Here is a 24718-nt window from a genome sequence, read left to right as displayed (position 1 = left end):
ACACTACTATACAAGTGAATCTAAGAACAAACTAATGTTATATACTAGCCTTCAATAGGTTATTAATTTTATTTAAACTATACCCTATATATAAATTCACACGCGATATAAGTAAACAATCTGGCAATAAAATTTGTCATATACGTATCGTCACAAAGTATACAGGGGTGTCACCTTTGACGTTTAAAAAAGTCTAAAATCAGATGTTGTCCAGCTTTTGTGAAACTTGTGCATGAAGAGATATATAAACTACAGCTAAAACAAGTGAGAGTGTTATATTCGGCTATGCCGAATCTCATATACCCACCATCAAACCGTATGCCCCCTATAAACATCAGGATGATATTACTCATCAAATTAACTTATATGAGAGATAGGGTTAATAATTGACCGTTTTTCATAAAATTTTTTGCCCCAATTTAGGTTCATACAAAACATCTTTACATCGAATATCACTTGCCGGCATTTTCGCGTGAAATTCGCGTATTTTTAAGTCAGCAAAGATCGTTAAAATAATTTTCTTATGGACCTATCCTCAATACATTTGGTAGAGAGATTTTAACTCGTATAAAAAATATGTGTGTCAAATTTCATCGCTTTTCTGTATCCTGTATTTTTAAGCCAGTAATGATCGTTTAAGTAATTTTTTGAAGGGCACCTTATATAGTTAGTAGGGTGAATTATGGACCGATCCATAACTTATGTGTGTCGAATTTCATCACTATACTCGTATTTTTAAACCAGTAAAAACTTATGTGTGTCGAATTTCATGACTATACTCGTATTTTTGTAGGGTTAATTATGGACCAACCCTCACAAAATTTGGTAGGGAGATTTTGGGTCATATGAAACTTATTTATGTCGAATTTCATCGCTATACTCGTACTTTTCAAACAGATATGCCCATTAAAGCTGTTTTTCGGGGGTCCACTTGTATGGGGGCTTTCCGAAAACGTGGACCGACATTGCCCATTTTCAATACCAAACAAACCTTACCTATAGAGAATATTTGTGGAAAACTTCAATCCTCTATCTCGTTCCTTTCGGACTGTATCGTGCTTTCAATAGACGGACAGACATGGCTAGATCGTCTTAGAATTTAATAAGGACCCATAATATATATACTTTTGTGGGTCTATGACCAATATTTCGATGTGTTACAAATGGAATGACAAAAACAATATACCCCCCATCTTCTTTGATGGCGACCTCATGCCTTTCAATTTCCTTCATATTATCAATATATGTTCTTTATTTTGAAAATTTTAAACCCAATCTATTACTATGGATGAGCTCTTTCATTTATGGATGAGCTCTTTCATTGAAAATGTGTTAGAAGAGCATAAATCGATTATTTGAACCATTTTATGCAAAATATAAAAATATTCTGTTGTGACGTGCATTACATCTATTTTTGCCTATTTTTTAAATATTTTATATTTGAAAATTCGATTTTTTTTGAACTGCCAGTGTGTTAAGTACAACCAGTTATTGTCGGATAAACAAAATTTCAAGCGTCTGCTTGCAGTATATGCAAATAACTAAATTCTTAAAATTACAAAAAAAATATATATATAATAAAAGAAAACAAAAAAAGTGTTCAATTCGATCTTCTGCATAGCAACAGAATGACCGAACTAAGTGAAGAAGATGAGAGTAGAACGAAATTAACTGGCAGGTAGTAAAAGCCACTAAGCGGGGATGTTCGAAATCACCAACAAACCAACCTCACATGAAGAGAGCCCTAAACGATACTAATAATAGGTTTGAAGAACTTAGTGACGTAGGAGATGATGAGACTGATCATGAAACTAATAGACCTAAACTTCAAACGCAACCAATGCTACAAATATACCCAAACCTCCGCCGCCAAACGTAGAAAATGTATCAAACATGATTAAAGACTTTTGTAAAGTAATTAAGCCAACCGAATTTTCATATAAGGCTTTAAAAGATAAGCAAATAAAATTGATGATAAAAACAGCCGATTCTTATAAAAGTATTATTGACTTTTGCAATAAAAAGCAAATTCAGTTTCATACTTATCAATTAAAGTCTGAAAGATGAAATAGATGAAATCAAACAAGCAATTGAATTAGATGGACACAAAGTAAGGAATATTGTGAATATACGCAGTAGGGCAACTAAAGAGCCATTACCATTATTTTTTGTCTATCTTGAGCCAAGTGAAGATAACAAATCAATAAATAATCTTAAATACTTAAACTTTGCAGCTATAATAGTAGAACCACCACGCAAAGTTAAAACTCTTGTTCAATGCTACCGATGTCAGCAATTTGGACACACAAAGTCCTATTGTACAAAACCTTATCGTTGCGTTAAGTGTGGCGGGGACCACCCCACTGCTGAATGTGTAAAGAATAAAGAGACTACAGCTCGTTGCACGAACTGCAACCAAGATCACCCAGCGAATTATCTCCCATAATTTTGTTTCAAATAATTACCGTCATCAACAATCCTCTGCAAATCAAATTCCTCAATACAAACAAAATACAAACACCAATAATTATATTAACACAGGTATTTCATATGCTGATGTTACAAAGTCAAATGAATCAAATGCATTTGCAAGATTAGAATCGTTAATGCATAGCCAAATAGAGCGAATGAAAGTCAAATGAATCAAATGCATTTGCAAGATTAGAATCGTTAATGCATAGCCAAATAGAGCAAATGAAAGTCAAATGAATCAAATGCATTTGCAAGATTAGAATCGTTAATGCATAGCCAAATAGAGCCTCTTAGTTGAAAAACTATGCAAATAGATCTCAGGTTAGCAATATGGAACGCAAACGGTTTGTCTAATCATAGACAAGAAGTTGAAGCGTTTCTCAATGTCAACAAAATTGACTTATTATTGATTTCAGAGACACACTTTACCAGCGAATCACACTTTCATATCAATGGCTACACTCTTATAAATACAAACCATCCGGATGACTCAACTCATGGTGGCACTGCAATTCTTGTGAAATTAAACATAACGTTTAACATTTTGAATGAAATTCAAGAGTCATCTTTACAATCCACATTAATATCCGTTACATGCGACAGCATTCCATTAACAATTGGTTCTGTTTACTTTCCCCCAAGATTTAATCTGAAACAAAATTATTTTAAAAGATTCTTCGATAAATTAGGCTCAAGATTTTTAATCGGAGGCGATTTTAACAGTAAACACCCTTGGTGGGGATCAAGAAGCCAAAATCCTAAAGGCATAGAACTTTTCAAATGTATACAGAACAGCAATTTCTCCGTACTCTCAACAGGTAAACCTACTTACTGGCCAACAGATCGGAATAAGTTTCCAGATCTAGGAATTCCAAGGGATCACTTGGCTGTACATGAATATTTCGATCCCAGTTCTAATCATTCTCCATTTTTTCTTGTCATACAGTACCTCACTACTTCATACTAACGATTATTTATTTTCTTATAAAACGGACATTGATTCGTATATGTATTGGATAGAAAAGAAAGTAAATTTAAACATATCTTTGAAAACTGGTACAAAAATTGATGAAAGTGTAGAATTTTTTACGAATTTACTACAAGAAGCATCATATCTATCCACACCAAATCATTTACACATGCCGAAATCCAATAAATTTATTTTATCATCTGAAATCAAATCACTTATTTCAAAAAAACGTAAACTTCGTAAAATATGGCAAACAACTCATCGCCCACATGATAAAACAAACCTTAAAAACATAACAAAACAACTAACCAACTGTTTCAAACAATTTAAAGACAATTCCATCAAAGCTCATTTACTAAATCTACAACCATCTTCCAAAAATGACTACAGTCTTTGGAATGCGGTTAAATACATAAAGCGAGCACAAAAAATAGACCCCCAATTAAGGACGAGAATAATAAATGGATAAAATCAGACCAAGAAAAGGAAAAGGTTTGGAAAAGGTTTTTATACCCTTCAATTTCAATCATGGATCTACAGACGAAAAATGTGTTCTCGATTTTCTTGATTCACCTTGTCCGATGGACCTCCCCATCAAACATATTACACCAAATGAGGTTCGTTTGGAAATTGAAAATCTTAATTTAAAAAAATCATCAGGATATGATCAAATAAATGCCCAATTCTTGAATATTTGCCAAAAAAGGAGTTATTATTTCTAACATATATATTTAACGCAATTCTAAGATTGAGCCACTTTCCATCGAAATGGAAATATGCGATGATTATTATGATTCCGAAGCCTAATAAACCGGAAAACTCCACATCGTCATATAGACCTATAAGTTTGTTGGTGACATTCTCGAAAATATTTGAAAGAATATTTATGCGTAGAATTTCGCCCTTGGTCGAAGAGTTTAACATTATACCAGATCATAAGTTCGGCTTTCGCCACAAGCATGGAACCCCTGAGCAATGCCATAGGATTGTACAATTTGTTACTGAAGCCTTGGAGAACAAAAAATACTGCTCAGCTATTTTTTTGGATGTTCAACAAGCCTTCAATCGTGTGTGGCACGCGGGATTATTGTACAAAATAAAACGTCTTTTTCCTACTCCATTTTATTTGTTTTTAAGATCGTACATAACGAATCGATTCTTTTACGTCAAACATAACGATGATTACTCTGATTTTTTGCAAATTAACGCCGGCGTACCTAAGGGTAGTGTCCTTGGACCTCTATTGTATGCTCTATATACGTCCGATCTACCAATTTCTGAAAATGTTCTTGTTGCCACATATGCAGATGATACAGCAATTTAAGCTGCGAGTAATTGCCCAACTGAAGCATCCCATTTTGTTCAAAATGAACTGAACAATTTACAAAACTGGCTTACAAGATGGAATATCAAAGTGAATTCAAGTTAATCTAACCACATCACGTTTACCATGAGGAAACAAAATTCAATTCAATATTCAACGAAATTATATCTCACACAAATTGTGTGAAATATCTTGGATTGTACATGGATCGAAGACTCCCATGGACAAACCACATCTAAAATAAGCGTGACAAACTTAATACTAAATTTAAAAAATTGTATTGGCTATTGCGACCTAAGTCTCCTTTAAGTGTCGAAAATAAATTGAGAATTTATAAATCTGTTTTAAAAGCAATATGGACATATGGGATACAACTTTGGGGAACAGCCTGCATCTCTAACATAGAAATTTTACAGCGTTTCCAATCTAAAACTCTTCGAAGCTTTATCGATATTCCATGGTATGTTACCAATGATATAATTCACTGTGATCTTAACATGCCTAAAGTTAAAGATGAAATCAAGAGACACACGGAAAATTACCTTAAACGACTAAGTAACCATCCTAACTTAGCTATTTGCCTATTGGATGAAAGTGATGAAATTAAATCTCCCATTTAGATTATAATATTTTGTAATTATGTATATATAATTTATAACATAAATCTTTAATTGTAATATTTTAGTGATATTATATGCTGATATAATATACTTCACGTAATTTTATTTTCTACTGTAATAATAATTTTATCAAGTTTGCTTATTATCTTATGATAGATTGCAAATAAAAGACAACAAATAAAAAAAATATTTGAAAATTTTTAAATATTATTGATATTTTGTGCATTTAACAGAATTTAAAACCGCTTAAAATACATTACTGATCTGAATTGGGATGCAAATATTTAATTAAATTCGATTACAACTAATGTACACTTTGATAAAAATTCATTTCTAAATAATATTTGTTAAGATAAATGCATTTTTAATGCAAATGCATATTGGGTGCATTTTCTACATTTTACTCCATGTTTAATATAACTTGTAAGTGCATTATTGATAAATTTATATAAAATAAAAAATTATATATTTTTTATGGACATTTGAACTAACTTAAACTAAACAAGTAAGAGTGCTATATTCGGCTGTGCCGAATCTAATATAGTAAAGTAAAATGAAATTCCATCCGTATGACAAAAAAGAGAATAAAAGTCGTATGATTTATATTTTTTGTGTTTATACGATTGGTATAAAACAATAACAAAGTAAGATGGAACAGCTATTTTACTTTTTTTGTATGTGTTTACATAAAAATACATCCCTGATCTAATGCGACTTGCTTGTTTTTTCAAAAAATTAAGAGAGCCATACGACTGTCAAATTTTCCATCCGTATTTTCTCTCAATGTGTGATGGTTTCATTACATATTGCGTTTAGACGATCCCATCCGTTCTCTTCTACACAAAATTTTGACAGATCATATTACTTGTGTGCTCGTGTGAAGGGGGCTTAAACGATATAAACACACAAAAAACAAAATACACAAGGCAGTAAAACCAACAGACATCCAAACATACGAAACGAAATACAGAAAAAAACAAAATACACAACGCAATGAAACCAACAGACATCCAAACATACGAAATTCCCAAGGCGAATTCAGATAAGGTGGTGGCAGTTCTGCAACAACAACATTTTACATGTATTTTGTTTTTGCATTTGGTTTACGTAGATGTCAAAAACCATAAGTACGGCAAATTCATTTCATGAAAAATTTTTCTAAAATTTTTATATTTTATTAAAAATAAAGATAAATATATCAAAATTTGTGAAGAAAATATATTCTGAATTGAATAATGTTTGTTTCAAACGAATAATTCTATTCCGGCAGATTAATTTGCAAAATTTAAGTCAGTGCGTGAAGTTAAGTAAAACTTAATTTTTTGTGAAAAATAAACATAAAAAAGTACATATTCATGAAAATATTATATTACGAATGAATGAATATTTGTTGCGAATGGATAATTCTACTTCGGCGGAGTAATTTTCAATATTTGGCCATAATGTAGCAGCCGCCGGACGGGTAAATACTTCATATGGGTTTTGTTATATAAAGCGTTCCGGAACAGACTTTTTTTAGTTAATCTCTTTATCTACACAGTGTATATATAAAACAATATTGTTTAATTTGTTAACATTTAATAGATTTCAAAATTAAAAGTAGGCTTCCGCTGTTCGGCTAAATTCTTAATATGTGTTTCTTTATATAAAGTATTCAGGAAGAGATTTTTTTTAGTTAATCACGTTATCTACACAATGTTAATCTATATATATAAAAATGAATGTGTGTTTGTTTGTATGTTTGTATGTTTGAACGTTATAGACTACTAAACGGCTGAACCGATTTTCTTGAAATTTTCACAGCATATTCCTGCATGTCTGGAATAGGTAATAGGCTACTTTTTATTTCGAAATTTCAAGTGGGCGATGAGCCACGCCCACATTAAGAAAATATAAAATCCGTATATTTTAGATAATATAACAGTTAGAGTCCTCAAATTTATCATTTTTATCATTTAGGACAAAAAGTAGGCGGACTAGCATTAGGGGGCGTGGTACCTCCCATATAAATTAAATACAAAAATTCGTTTATCTGGGAAACTAATAGAACTAAATTCTTAAAATTTAGCACGAAGAACTTTAACATCCATATAAACATTTTGGGTAATAAATTGGCGGACTACCCATGAGGGGAGCGGCACCTCCCATATTAATTAAATACAAAAATTCGTTTATCTGGGAAACTAATAGAACTAAATTCTTAAAATTTTGCACAAAGAACTTTAACATCCATATAAACATTTTGGGTAAAAAATTGGCGGACTACCCATGAGGGGAGCGGCACCTCCCATATTAATTAAAAACAAAAATTCGTTTATCTGGGAAACTAATAGAACTAAATTCTTAAAATTTTGCACGAAGAACTTTAATATTCATCTGAACATTTTTAAGGAAAAAAGAGCGGACTTTCATCTGGGGGGCTTGGAGCCCCCATATGAATAAAATAGAAAAATTCGTATATCTGAGAAACAATTAGAGCTAGAATCATTAAATTTTACTTGAAGAACTTTGACATTCACCTGAACATTTAGAATATAACGGGCGGACTTCCAATGGGTTACTTGGTACCTCCCATATGAATTAAATACAAAATTTCGTTTAACTGGGAAACTAATAGAACTAGATTCTTCAAATTTTGAACAAATTATTTTAATAATCATCTGAATATTTTGGAGGAAAAAGGGCGGACTTTCATCCGGGGGGCTTGAAGCCCCCACATGAATTAAATTCGTATATCTGAGAAACTATTAGAGCTAGAATCTTAAAATTTTACATGAAGAACTTTGACATTCATGTGAACATTTAGAGAATAACGGGCGGACTTTCAATGGGGGGCTTGGCACCACATATATGAATTAAATACAAAATTTCGTGCATCTTGGAAACTCTTATATTATTCAAATTTTTTGTAGATAGATAGAAATTGGCGATAGATAGAAACTGGCGAACTTGCAATAATTTGCTTGACATCTTTTATATGTAACATATAATAAATCTGGTATTTATTTATACATATTCCTTTTAGGGTAGCAAAGCACACTGGGTATAGCTAGTATAAAATATAAAACAATATTGTTTAATATGTTAACATTTAATAGAAAAAATATTTTTCCTAAATAACATATTTGTATACATACCAATTATGCCATTATTTAAATAAAATGATATTTGTTTGCGAGATGCTTGGTATTTTTAAATTTCTTACATAAATAATTCAAAATATTAACGAAGTTTTTCTCCGTTTAACGGAAGTTTTTAAATATAAAAATGTAAACAATAACAAACTTTGACAGCTACGTAAACCAGGTGAATTAAGAAAAAAATTATCAGCTGATTGAATAACACCACCTTATCTGAATTCGCCTTGCGAAATTCCATACAATAAGAAAACAAAAACAATATGCACAAGGCAATGAAACACACAGCCATCCAAACATACGAAACGAAATACTCAAAAAACCAAAAACAAAATACAAAGGCAATGAATATGCAGTGTTGTTGTTGTTTATTTTTTATGAAATTTTCAGAGGTTGTCTCGGGTTTTTGCTTATATCTCCGTTGTTTATGAACGGATTTTGCTGATTTTAAATAGGAAACTTCTCGAAAGCATGTCTGATAGAATTATTGAAGATTTGGATCCCGAAGATATCTGGGGTCTTCAGAAAACTGATTTCAACAGACAGACAGACAGACGGACATGGCTTAATCGACTCCGCTATCTATAAGGATTCAGAATATATATACTTTATAGGGTCGGAAAATTATATTTTGGAAATTACAAACGGAATGACAAACTTATATATACCCTTCTCACGAAGGTGAAGGGTATAAAATTTAATTTTCAAAATATCGCGAAAAATGATGCTTGAATACCTATTCGTTTAATAAAAAAAAATAATTTAATATAATATAAACAAGTTAGAGTACTATATTCGGCTGAGCCGAATCTTAAATACCCTCCACCAGCTACTTTTATATTAATACTTTTTTAATTGATCAAATATTTGTAGAAATAAGTTTTCTCATGTCTTAAATAGAAAAACCCCAAGATTTAAACAGCTTAAATCTGTTACAATTCCAAGATTTATTGAACATAGATATGCTTTTGCGATACACAGTGGTATAGGAAAAAAAAAAGAGGGAAATAATTCGGTAACTTCTAAACGGTTAATCCGATTTTAATGAAATTTGTCATGCACAAAGAGGAGGTGTTTCCGAGTTTAGGTTTTGAATTTGAACCTTATAAGCCAACCAGGGGCCCGGCGGGGGGTCCTCAAATTAGGACACCTCGGCTATGTTAAATTTTTAAAACGATCCTATTTCTTCATTTGAGTTCCGTATATTTCGTATATAGAATCTCCTCATCGAGCACTATAAAAATTATCTCTTATAGTTTAGGAGATATTCGCATTTGAAAATTAAAATTTTAAAATTTTTACCGTCCTTACTTTAGTTTTTTGATAATAGCGGGTCCAAATATTCCCGATTTTCGCCATATTTTTTTTTATTCGCTTAACATAAGGTTAACTCTTAAATTTGTTACATATATGGATGAAAATAATAGTGCTAGTTAAATTTTCTAAAAGATGTTGAGTTTTCCCTAATTAATTTGTCACTTAAAAAACATTAGGTAGGCATGTTATATATCAATGGAAAGGTAATTTTGTCTATTTTTCAAAACTGTATATAATTTTTGAAAATTAAAAAATTCGCGGAATACTTTTTTTTTTTTTAAATTAAAAAATGTTTTTTATTCAGTTTTTGCGAAGATACAAATTTTTCAAATTGCAATAAAAATTTTATTTATGAATATTTTTTGATGAAAATTTACAGTTAGGTAGATTTTTTACTCAAAATCCAAAATTAAATAAAAATTTCGAATTTTCTTATTAGAAATCCCGGAATTCCCAAAAAAGTTTTAAAAAATCCCAAAAATGGGATTTTTTGGTTTTTTGCCAGGAGCGGGGTTATCGAAACCCGTTACAAAATGATTAAGAACATATTGGGTCATATAAAACAGGTCACTATAATTTGATATCGACTATGCGATTTGAGAATTTTTGCTCAAAATTGAATTTTCAATAAAAAATAGGGTTTTTTTGGATGGACCTGGTCCCCTCGGTATCAAAAATAAAGTCAGCTTTCCAAAAAGTATAAATTCTATATACATCTTCTTAGAAACTTTTTAGATAACTTAAAAAGAAAAAGATACTTTTTTCCCAAAAAAATGGCAAAAAATCGCCTTTTTTTAATTTTTTAAATTAAAATGCCTATAACTTTGGACTCAGTCATGATTTTTACATAATTCTTTCACTGCTTGATATATAAACTTGTTGTTAAGCGAATAAAAAAATATGGCGAAAATCGGGAATATTTGGACCCGCTATTATCACAAAACTAAAGTAAGGACGGTAAAAATTTTAAAATTTTAATTTTCAAATGCGAATATCTCCTAAACTATAAGAGATATTTTACTGCTACATTTTTTATAGTGCTCGATGAGGAGATTCTATATACGAATTTAAATCGGAACTCAAATGAAGAAATAGGATCGTTTTAAAAATTTAACATAGCCAAGGTGTCCTAATTTGAGGACCCCCCGCCGGGCTCCTGGTTGGCCTATAAGGTCCAAATTCAAAACCTAAACTCGACAACACCTCCTCTTTGTGCATACCAAATTTCATCAAAATCGGATTAACCGTTTAGAAGTTACCGAATTATTTCCCTTTTTTTTTTTTTTTCCTATACCACTGTGCGATATTTAATAATGCACATATATATATATATATATATATATATATATATATATATATATATATATATATATGCATGTGTGTGTAAGATTTAAGGATTTTCAAAATACATATATATATAATTTTGTTCTACACAAATTGATAATGCAACTAGTTAAATACGGATAAATTGGTTTTAGGGGCAGGACCTAGTATGGGAGATATGACCAATTATAGACCGATCGTAAAAAATTCTTTAAGCAAAATTTCTGTACATAAAAGCTATATTTCAGTCAAATTTTGTAATTTATTTTAGTAATAAGTAATGTGTGTTCAAGTGATTTTCTGAAGGGACACTTGCATGGGACCGACCGCACCCATGTTATGGACCGATCGTGAAAAAATTTTGAAATAGAATTTTTGTATACCAAACTAATATTTGTGCCAAATTTTGTATCAATTGCTTTATTTGGTAATGAGTAACGTGCGTTTAAGAGATTTTCGTAAAAAGACCTTGTATGACCAATTATGTATATAAAGAGAAAATTTCAAAATTCTGTATCTATATCATTATTTGGCAATGCATATTGTGCATTTAAGTAATTTTCTGGAGGGGACCTAGTATGAGTGCTATGACCAAATATGGACCGATCGTAAAAAAATTTTATAGTGTAATTTATGTATATAAGATCAATATTTGTGCTATATGTATGGATATCAATATTTTGTAATGTGCGTTTAAGTGATTTTCGGGAGGAAACCTTGTATGGGAGCTATGACCAATTATGGACCGATCCGAAAAAATCTTCCATAATAATATTTCTGTATATGTGAGCAATACTTGTACCAAATTTTATATAGATATCTTAATTTAGTAATGAGTTATGTGCGTTTAAGTGATTTTCGGAAGGGGACTTTGTATAGAAGCTATGACCAATTATGGACCGATCGGAAAAAAATTTCATAGTAATATTTCTGTGTATGTGAGCAATACTCGTACCAAACTTTATATGGATACCTTAATTTAGTAATGAGTTATGTGCGTTTAAGTGATTTTCGGGAGGGGACCTTGTATGGGAGCTATGACCAATTATGGACCGATCGGAAAAAAACTTTCACAGTAATATTTCTGTGTATGTGAGCAATACTTGTACCAAACTTTATATGGAAATCCATATATATATATATATATATATATATATATATATATATATATATATATATATATATATATATATATATATATATATATATATATACATATATATATATATGGATATCTTAATTTAGTAATGAGTTTTGTGCGTTTAAGTGATTTTCGGGAGGGGACCTTGTATGGGAGCTATGACCAATTATGGACCGATCGGAAAAAAAATTTCCTAGTAATATTTCTGTGTATGTGAGCAATACTTGTACCAAACTTTATATGGATATCTTAATTTAGTAATGAGTTTTGTGCGTTTAAGTGATTTTCGGGAGGGGACCTTGTATGGGAGCTATGACCAATTATGGACCGATCGGAAAAAAACTTTCATAGTAATATTTCTGTGTATGTGAGCAATACTTGTACCAAACTTTATATGGATATCTTAATTTAGTAATGAGTTATGTGCGTTTAAGTGATTTTCGGGAGGGGACCTTGTATGGGAGCTATGACCAATTATGGACCGATCGGAAAAAAATTTCATAGTAATATTTCTGTATTTGAGAGCAATACTTGTACCAAATTGTATATGGATATCTTAATTTAATAGTGAGCAGTGTTGCCACAGCAAAATTTTTTTTCTAACCAAAATTCCAATAAAAAATAACCAAATTAAGAAAAAGTAAACAAAATTATTTTTATTTGTTTCATGTTTACATTTGGACATTAAGATAACAAATTCATTTTCTGAAGTGGAACTTGTAACTATGTTAAATTTCGTCGCTAAACTGGTATTATAAAGACAGTTATGAGAGTTAATGTAATTTTCTGTACGGGATCTTATATGAGACGTATGGTCAATTATGGACTAATTCTCATAAAATCTGACAGAGATATTTTAGTTCCTTTAAAACTTCCTTTGTTGCTATATTGCAGTACATTATGAGCTTTTAAGTCATTTTCTGAGGAGACTTTATAAGGGATAGAGTCAATTATGTACCGATCCTTATAAACTTTGACAAATACATTTCCAATAAAACTTTTTTATATTGAATTTCATCGCTATAGACGCTTTTTTAAGCAATATAGTAATTTTCTGAATAGGAAATCGTTGACCGATATTTCGCATTTTCAATACCAATCAAACTGGGTCAATTAAAAATATTTTGGCAAAATATTTCAGTTTTCTATCTTGTTTCTTTTCGACTCTATCGTGTTTTCAACAATAAATATATGTCTCTTCGCGGATTCGTTAACAAATGTATTTTAAAAAACAACTGAGTTTTTAACGCGTTTTAGCGCAATTCAAAAATAATCCACATATGACTTTTTGGAAAACAATTTTAAATTATAAAATTCTTCCCATTTTATGTACAGATTTGGAGATTTCGTTCGAAATTTGTGTTTAAGGGGTATATTTGACCAAATTATAATACCATGTAGCGGATGTTAGCATTACATTCATAACTTCAGCAATATTTGTAAACGTAATCTATCCAAATTATCCGACAAATTTACCAAAATTTAGAATTTAAGACGGTAAAATAAAAAGTAGTATACAACATCATCTAGAAAATGTAGAGATCATCTAGAGATAGTAGAAGTCAAATATTATGAGTATCAAATCTTTGCATATATCGCGATTATTGTTCGTCGTACGAGTTTAGATGTTATTACAACTTTTGTATACAATAAAATTTCATTTTCCTTAGCTGTGTTGCTTAAAAATATCAGTTGATTAAATACATTAAAGATATTGTGATACTATTCTTGCATCAATTAGCAGAAAATACTTTACTAATTCTAATTAAATCATTTATCTTAGAATTTCGGCAAATTAGCACAGTATCTGTTTATGCAAAATTTCAGAAGGTATAGAAGTTCCAATTATACTTTAAATTTTAAATTTAATTTGGAGGACATAATCTACTAAGTACGTAGACTATTACCACCAAATTCCATAAAAATCGAAATACGAAATACAGCCTACTTCGTTTTTATATATAAATATCGCGAGTTCTTTACATAATATGTTCCAATAGAAATATTAAAGGAAGGACGGAGTTTGAATCGACCCAAAAAGTGATTTTAAGTTCATGGATGCACCAAAAGGAGAGAGAGGATTCATTATTCACGGTGACAGATTGACTAGTGTAAATAAAATAATATTACGGTTGATTTAAAACTAGAGATAAACGAAGTTTTTTTTAAATTTTATTTTTAGAATAAAAGCAAACAGCATTTAGTTCAATTGTTTGTAAAAAATAACCAAAACGAAAAAATAATTCACATGTACACATGCAAAATAAATATAACCAATTTTGGTTAATAATAACCAACAATACTAGTGAGTTATGTGCGTTTAAGTGATTTTCGGGAGGGGACCTTGTATAGGATCTATGTCCAATTATGGACCGATCCAGAAAATTTTTTCTCTCAATGAATTCCATTGACATAAGATTTTAATTTGTAAAATTTTGTGAAGATATCAATATTCTGACAGAAGTTATTAACAAAAAACTCATTTTCCGGGAATATGTACTTTTGTATGGGAGGTATATGAAATTATGGACCGATTCTGGCAGTTTTCAACAAGAATCAATACCTTGTGTAAAAACGAATGTATGATGACTTTCATGAAATTATCTTGCATAGTTTTCGAGAAAATTACATCAGAATGTGTAAAAAATGCTTATTTTTTTCGGAGTTGTTTAAAATTTTGATTCATAACTTTTCTTGATGTAAACCGATTTTGCTTATTTGCTTATATTCATTACCGGATAATAATGAATATTTTGGGAGAATTCGGTTAAATTACATTGCTTCGTTTTAACGTGAGCGTGTTTTACACAGACAGACAGACGGACATAGCTAAATCGACTCAGAATTTCATAAGGAACCAGAATAAATATACTCTGTTGGGTCTCAGATGAATATTTCTTGGTGTTACACACGGAATGACAAACTTATATATACCCTCTATCACCACTGATGGTGGTGGAGGGTATAAAAATAGCAAGTTTTAATTTATGATTTTTTAAAATACTAATATAATAATAATATGGTAAAACGAATTAAGTTAATTTCGGATTCCTTGTTTTGAAGTGAAGATCAATATTTATAAAGCATACTTTAACAAAAATTTAAACATTATTAATATTATTAATTTGTTTGTATTTATTAAATATTTTAGGTGGAGGCGAATTTGGAGATGTTTGCCGTGGTCGCTTAAAAATACCACCAAGTTTTGTACAAGATATTGATGTGGCAATCAAAACACTTAAACCAGGTATATTATGTCACATTTTAAGGCCCATTATTACAACTTGGCAATAACTAAAGGTACGATTTTATAATGTAGATAACTCGTTTCTAGTTCTTATAATTGTGCTTTAGTTGAAGGATATCGATAAAGCATAAGGAGATCTTTCCGTCAGCTTATATTCCCGTATACATAAATATAATAACGAGAAACAAATTAGCCTTTAGTTATTGGCAAGTTGTAATATTGGGCCTAAAACTACTGTTAACTTTAAAATTAATTAAAAAAATTAGCTTGGCTTATATTTCGGTAAATATTTGAAGACAATATATAAAAATATGTTTTATTCTAAACATTACATAGTCCAAGAAAATAAGGGTTTCACTGCGGAATTTTTGAAAATTGACACAACATATCCTTATCATTATTAATAGGTATAAAAATCGTGTGCGATACGCGAGGTATTGATGGTCAAAGGCCACACAAATCACAATTTTTTACGTATAACAATACGTCGTACGCGTTTCGATGCTGTTATAATTTCTATAAAGAATTAAATTCCCTACATTTTAGTTCTACAGTGCATAATTATACCCTACACCACTATAGTGGGCAGGGTATTATGCGTTTGTGCTGATGTTTGTAACGCATTAAAATATTAGTACTATACACACCTTAAAGTATACCGATCGACTCAGAATCACTTTCTGAGTCGATTTAACGATGTCCGTCCGTTCGTCCGTGTGTCCATGTAAACGTTGTTATCAAAGTACAGGTCGCAATTTTCAAGATAATTTGGAATACACGTCTGTTTTCGCCCAAGGACAAAGCCTATTGAAAATTTTTAAAATCGGTCCATTGTTTCACCTAGCCCCCATACAACTGAACCCCCCGAAAAGAGCTTTTGAGCTCATAATTATGTATAATATAAATGTATCTCGATGAAAGTTCGCACAACTAAGATTTATACAAGCCTTGATGACCTCGGAATTTCGGACTTCATTTGACCCTAGCCCTCATACAAAATCCCTTTCAGAAAGTGACTTGAATATACGCAATTCATTTATTAACACTGTTATTGCAATGAAATTTAGCACAGACAAATATTATATATATTATATAAATACAAATCTATCCAACCCATTTTATCGGGATCGGTCCACATTTGCTCCTATCCCCCATATAAAGCCTCTTTTAGAAAATAATTTTTTCGCCAATAAATTGCTTTTTTTGGTCAATTATGGACCGATCCTCGTAAAATTTTCTGCTTCTTTTAGTCAGTTATGAGCGTTAAGTTAATTTTCTGAAGGGGGCCTTAATGGGGGATAGGGTCAATTATGGACCGATCCTTGTAAAATTTTACAATGATATTAAGGTTCCTATAAAATATGTTCATGTCGAATTTCGTCGCTATAGATGCTTCTTTTCGACAGTTTTGAGCATTAGTTATTTTCTGAAGGGTACCTTATATGGGGGGTAGGGTCAATTATGGACCGATCCTCATAAAATTTTACGAAGGTATTAAGGTTGCTATAAAATATGTTAATGTCGAATTTCATCGCTATAGCTGCTTCTTTTAGTCAGTTATGAGCGTTCAGTTAATTTTCTGAAGGGGACCTTAATGGGGGTAGGGTCAATTATGGACCGATCCTTATTAAATTTTACAGAGCGATTTAGGTTTCATGTCGAATTTCATCGCTATAGATGCTTCTTTTAGTCAGTTATGAGCGTTAAAGTCATTTTCTGAAGGGGAGCTTATATGGGGGCTAGGCGAATTCGTGGACCGATTTTGCCCATTTTCAATACCAAACAAACTGCCTCAATATAAAATGTCTGTGAAAAGCCCGCTAGCTACTTCGATTTGGACTCTATCGTGTTTTCAACAGACAGACGGTCAGGCGGACGGACATAGCTAGATCGTCTTAGAATTTAATAAGGATTCAGAATATATATACTTTTATGATGAATATTTCGATATGTTGCAAATGGAATGACAAAAACAATATACATACCTCTATCTTTTTTGATGGTGGTATAAAAATAAATCACATTAAATATTCATAACTGGTGTAGGGTATCATATAGTCGGCCAAGCGCGACTATACTTTCTTACTTGTTTTTTCATTGCAATGATTTTTTCAAATCTTAATATTTTTAACTGCGATACAGATTATGTCGCAATTTTTCTTTATAATATTAGCTAAATATACATACTTAATTTCTTAGTACAATCCGAAATTTCCGCCTATCCGAAATTTCCGATGGGGTCACAGGTCATATAAATTTTCCGAAAATTTTTCTCGATGAGAAAAATACAGAAACGGGGTACTGGTCGCGATAGGAGCATACTTCGTATATTTTGCTATTATGTGATAAATTTTTCTATTTTTACACATTATGAAAAATTTAAAAGTTATTAAAAATTCCCCAGGACATTAACGTTAATTTAACTTATTTTGGAAAATACTCTAATAAAAATATTTTATTACATAAAATATATCTATATTTACTCGAATATAAGTTTTTGTTATATATATATATATATATATATATATATATATATATATATATATATATATATATATATATATATATATATATATATATATATATATATATATATATATATATATGTAATAATGTAATTTCCAAAATATAATATCCGACCCTATATATATATTCTATATATCCGACCCTGTATATATATTCTGAATCCTTATAGATAGCGGAGTCAATTAAGTCATGTCCGTCTGTCTGTTGAAATCAGTTTTCTGAGGACCCCAGATATAATAATTCTATCAGACATGCTTTCGAGAAGTTTCCTATTTAAAATCAGCAAAATCCGTCCATTAACAACGGAGATATAAGCAAAAATCCGAGACAACCTCTGAAATTTTCATAAAAAATAAGCAACAACAACACTGCTTATTCATTGCGTTGTGTATTTTGTTTTTGTTTTTTGATTATTTCGTTTCGTATGTTTGAATGGCTGTGTGTTTCATCGCCATGTGTACAGGGTTTCAAAAAACTTCTAATTGCAGTCGCAAATTACTAAATATTTGACTAAATTTAGTACCATGCTTAAAAAATAGTAACTAGTTAAAATTTCCCCTTACAAGCTAACTGAAGTCAGTCAACTGTGTCAACACATTGCTGCAATAATTTGCAAGTGGTTTTGTTTTTCTTCAGCAGCCACACACACAAGCAGCGGCCATGTTAAGTTTTTCAACTCAGCCGAACTGAACACAACGACTGAACAGTAAAAACAGTTTTGCGTGTGCTGCTTACGTATTGCTTAGTTCTTGGTTTCGTTTTCTTACTAAGGGACGTAAAAAAAACTGATAGTTTGACTGGTTAGTACAAATCAAGCCGACTGAACAATAAAACTTGATGGGTTGTTTGTTCATTAGGACTTGTATGCAATTTGTTTTAGTATATTGTATGTTTTTGTGTTTAAATTTGACAAAATTAAACAAAGTAATTGATAATTATTGCTAATAGAAATTGTTAATTAATTTAAAATTTATAAAATTATAAATTACTATACTTATAAATTTAGATATTTTCTTTAAATAAAAATTGATTTAACTTTAAGCATTTTGATGATTTTTTTGTGAGATTTTGTTATTGTATGTATGTATGTATGTATGTATGTATGTATGTATGTATGTATGTATGTATGTATGTATGTATGTATGTATGTATGTATGTATGTATGTATGTATGTATGTATGTATGTATGTATGTATGTATGTATGTATGTATGTATGTATGTATGTATGTATGTATGTATGTATGTATGTATGTATGTATGTATGTATGTATGTATGTATGTATGTATGTATGTATGTATGTATGTATGTATGTATGTATGTATGTATGTATGTATGTATGTATGTATGTATGTATGTATGTATGTATGTATGTATGTATGTATGTATGTATGTATGTATGTATGTATGTATGTATGTATGTATGTATGTATGTATGTATGTATGTATGTATGTATGTATGTATGTATGTATGTATGTATGTATGTATGTATGTATGTATGTATGTATGTATGTATGTATGTATGTATGTATGTATGTATGTATGTATGTATGTATGTATGTATGTATGTATGTATGTATGTATGTATGTATGTATGTATGTATGTATGTATGTATGTATGTATGTATGTATGTATGTATGTATGTATGTATGTATGTATGTATGTATGTATGTATGTATGTATGTATGTATGTATGTATGTATGTATGTATGTATGTATGTATGTATGTATGTATGTATGTATGTATGTATGTATGTATGTATGTATGTATGTATGTATGTATGTATGTATGTATGTATGTATGTATGTATGTATGTACAGTGGACGTCCACTAGTACGAATTATATAGTGTCAGGCCCTTTCGTAATACCGAAAAATTCGTATTATTGAACAACACATTTTGTATGTTTAAATTCAAATAATACACATAAAATATTGGATTTTATTTATTTTTGTTTTATTTTTCATGAAAAATTACATAACGGAACAAAATATAATAAATGTGTATTATTTTAAATAAATTTCTTGTACATAAACAGGCATAAAAGGGACATATTTACGTATATGAATTGTTAATTTTGAAAGTATCGTGAGTCCAATGGTTGAAATGAGATATATGTAGAAGGTTTTAAATTTTAATGTTTTTAAAAAGATGTGTGCCAAAGACAATTTGCAATTTACATATGTGTTCTAAAATGTATTAAAATGTTCAGATTACATAAAACTTTTATTAGAAACTTGAATGGAATATACCACAATTCTCTAACTTATAATTTTCTCTTAAAAATTGGAATAGTTATCCTTAAACCCATTGTTTGGAATGTGGAGTCACACTACTTTCAAAATTAACAGTTCATACATACATATGTATATAAATATCATTTTACTTATTAAAAAATCCATCATTTAACATCGATGTTTATTACATTGTAAAATGATTCTTACGGCTTTTTCAATAACAGCGCTTTTGAGGCTTATATTGTTCTCAGCAGAGTTATTGTCGGGAACTAATAAAATACTTTCCTCATTGTCGTTATCATCCAATTTAATTTCTTCTCTTGGGTCATCAAAATTCCAATAAAATAAATTAATAATACTAAATAATTGTTGACTTGTAAATATACATGCAGTAAATTGTGTGTATAGGATTTTTAAAAATACAAAACACTTGTAATAAATACAAAAAAACTTCAAAATTACTGAGCTTAAGGTGAATGATACCGAAATAAAAAAATAAAAACTTCATTCATACGTAAATAAAACCAAAATTCCCATAAAAAATGCGTTATTCGTACTATCGAACAGAAAAATTGTGACTTTATTCGTACTATAGAGTAGACAATGCAACAATTTTGCCATTCGTATTATTGGATATTCGTAATAAAGAGTATACGTACTATTGGACGTCCACTGTATGTATGTATGTATGTATGTATGTATGTATGTATGTATGTATGTATGTATGTATGTATGTATGTATGTATGTAGTATGTATGTATGTATGTATGTATGTATGTATGTATGTATGTATGTATGTATGTATGTATGTATGTATGTATGTATGTATGTATGTATGTATGTATGTATGTATGTATGTATGTATGTATGTATGTATGTATGTATGTATGTATGTATGTATGTGTATGTATGTATGTATGTATGTATGTATGTATGTATGTATGTATGTTATGTATGTATGTATGTAGTATGTATGTATGTATGTATGTATGTATGTATGTATGTATGTATGTATGTATGTATGTATGTATGTATGTATGTATGTATGTATGTATGTATGTATGTGTATGTATGTATGTATGTATGTATGTATGTATGTATGTATGTATGTATGTATGTATGTATGTATGTATGTATGTATGTATGTATGTATGTATGTATGTATGTATGTATGTATGTATGTATGTATGCATGTATGTATGTATGTATATTAGGGTGGGTCGAAAATAGGCTTTTCGCTCGGATCAACATCTAATAGTGAAATTGTGTTGTATTTTAACGTCAAATGGAAGACTGTAAAATATTATTCAATTATTTTGAGGGTAAGAGCCCGCTCATCGCCGCCAAAGTTTGTAAATGCGTTTATATGGGAAAAATGGCACTTTTTGGAGTTTTTTCACAAAATTATGCTTTAAGTATTAATTATTGCACCATTTTATAGCAAAATCGTCTTTCCAAAAAGATGGAAAAACTCAAAATTGGTTAAAAAAGTTTTGAGTTATTAAAATTTCCCCCGTGAATTTTGTGATTCTGAAGACATATAAAAGTAAATATAAGAAAATTTTTGTTAGTTTTGAAAAATTTTACAAAAAAATATTATGTTTATCTGTATAAGGTTCATAAATGTGCTAGTACGAATTTTTGTTCAAATTGGATAACGCTTACTCGGTTTAGTCTGTGGTCAAAAAAGGGCCATTATTTTAACAGCATCTCCAAAACTCCATTTTCAAACTTTAAAAAATTTTGTTAAATGGATTATTAAAAATTAAAGTTTTCTATGCTGGATATTATAAAGGATATATATAAGAATTAAACACAGAAAGAATGAGCTTAATATCTCTCATAGTTTTACCGTACCTGCGATGTGAATTTGAAGGATTTCGGGAAAAAGGCAATTTTTGCCAATAATTAAGTAAAAACAAGTTAGAGTGCTATATTCGGCCATGCCGAATCTTAAATACCCTCCACCAGCAAACTACTTTTTATTGAAACCCATCTAACTATCTAATTTTTAGATAACTTGAAAAATTTTTGTCGAACTAATTTTGATTAGGTCCAGAAAAATGTATATTAATACGCCAGTTCGAAAACATTTTAATAGAATGATGTATCTTTATACAGAATATGGGAGTTGTGACCAATTATGGACTGATCAGGAAACAATTTCATATAATGATTTATATGCAGAAAAAGATCAAGTCTAATTTTACTCCAATAGCTTTATTAATCAATGAAATATGTGCGTTTAGGTGACTTTAGGAAGTGGACTTTATATAGGAGCTATGAGCAATTAAGGGCCTATCCGGAAAAATTTCGCAGAGTGATTCATCATATTTTATATTTTATCAAGATATCTTTATTTGATAATTAAATATGTGCGTATAAGGGATTTTTTGAAGTGGACCTATTACCAAATATGGATCGATCCAGAAAAAATTTGGTACAATGTTTTATATGCCTATTCGCAAAAAATTTCGTAGAGTGATTAATGTAAAGATAAAACATATTTGTGTCGAATTTTCTCAAATTAACTTTATTTGACAATGAAATATGTGAGTTTAAGTGACTCTCAGAAGTGGACCTTATATAGAAGCTTTGACCAATAATGGACCGATCCGAGAAAAAAGTGGTAGAATGATTCAAATTTCGAATTTCGATTCGAATTTTACCCCTATAGCTTTAGAATTCAATGAAATATATGCGTGTAAGTGATTTTCGGAAGTGGACCGTATATGGGAACTATGACCAATTATAGGCCTATCCGGAAAAAATTTCGTAGAGTTATTTATGTTTAGGCAAAACATATTAGTGTCGAATTTTGTCAGGATAGCTTTACTTGACATTGAAATATGTGCTTTTAAGTGATTTTCGGAAGAGGGCCTTATATGGGAGCTATGACCAATAAGCGACCGATCCGTAAAAAAAATAGTGAAATGATTTGAGTGCACACAAAAATATTTCTGTCGAATTTCATCAAAATAGCTTTAGAATTCAATGAAATATATGCGTTTAAGTGATTTTTCGGAAGTGGATGGACCTTATATGGAGCTTGACCATTAATGGGGCTATCCGGAAAATATTCGTATATGATTCATGTTTAGGTAACACATATTTGTGTCGAATTTATCATAATAGCTTTAACTTGGCATTGAAATATTTGTGCTTTTAGGATTTTCGGAATGGTCCTTATATGGGATCTATGACCAAGTATGGACCGATCCTTAAAAATTTTGTGAATATTGTCGTGACGTCCATAGTACTTATCTTATTCGATTCCAATATGCAAAATGTTGCTGTCTACTCTATGTACGATAAGTCCAATTTTCTGTTCATCGTACGATAACGCATTTTATGGATTTTGGTTTTATTTAGTAATGAGTTTTTTTTTTTTGGTATCGCACTAAGCTCAGTATTTTGAGTTTTTTGTATTTTACATTTTTTTTTTTAAAAATCCTATACACACAATTTACTGCATGTATATTTACAAGTCAACAATTATTTAGTATTATTAATTTATTTTATTGGAATTTTGATGACCCAAGAGAAGAAATTAAATTGGATGATAACGACAATGAGGAAAGTATTTTATTAGTTCCCGACAATAACTCTGCTGAGAACAATATAAGCCTCAAAAGCGCTGTTATTGAAAAAGCCGTAAGAATCATTTTACAATGTAATAAACATCGATGTTAAATGATGGATTTTTTAATAAGTAAAATGATATTTATATACATATGTATGTATGAACTGTTAATTTTGAAAGTAGTGTGACTCCACATTCCAAACAATGGGTTTAAGGATAACTATTCCAATTTTTAAGAGAAAATTATAAGTTAGAGAATTGTGGTATATTCCATTCAAGTTTCTAATAAAAGTTTTATGTAATCTGAACATTTTAATACATTTTAGAACACATATGTAAATTGCAAATTGTCTTTGGCACACATCTTTTTAAAAACATTAAAATTTAAAACCTTCTACATATATCTCATTTCAACCATTGGACTCACGATACTTTCAAAATTAACAATTCATATACGTAAATATGTCCCTTTTATGCCTGTTTATGTACAAGAAATTTATTTAAAATAATACACATTTATTATATTTTGTTCCGTTATGTAATTTTTCATGAAAAATAAAACAAAAATAAATAAAATCCAATATTTTATGTGTATTATTTGAATTTAAACATACAAAATGTGTTGTTCAATAATACGAATTTTTCGGTATTACGAAAGGGCCTGACACTATATAATTCGTACTAGTGGACGTCCACTGTATATTGCACTCATAACTTTTACGTTGTGAACCGATTTTGCTGATTTTCAATACTAACTGCTTAGGATAATAATAAATATTTTGGGTGAATTTCTTTTATTTCCTTTGCTTAGTTTTAACG

At 30.0% G+C, this 24718-nt stretch overlaps 1 protein-coding gene across 1 annotated transcript in view; it reads left to right on the top strand.

Moving 5' to 3' along the window:
• Nucleotides 1-24718, top strand: part of LOC119603820 (ephrin type-B receptor 1-B) — a 208674-nt gene that overhangs the window by 126352 nt on the left and 57604 nt on the right. Inside the window, exon 9 of the mRNA XM_037956018.1 lies at nucleotides 15456-15551. Coding sequence (XP_037811946.1) covers nucleotides 15456-15551 — 96 coding nt within the window. The remainder of the gene's footprint in view (nucleotides 1-15455; nucleotides 15552-24718) is intronic.

The sequence above is a fragment of the Lucilia sericata genome, unplaced genomic scaffold (genome assembly GCF_015586225.1).
Source record: "Lucilia sericata isolate MDLA Ls3-8-SP2 unplaced genomic scaffold, ASM1558622v1 Contig000342F_arrow, whole genome shotgun sequence".
Classification (NCBI taxonomy): domain Eukaryota; kingdom Metazoa; phylum Arthropoda; class Insecta; order Diptera; family Calliphoridae; genus Lucilia; species Lucilia sericata.
Note: the sequence above shows the minus strand (reverse complement) of the source record. Positions and strands in the feature narration are given on the sequence as shown.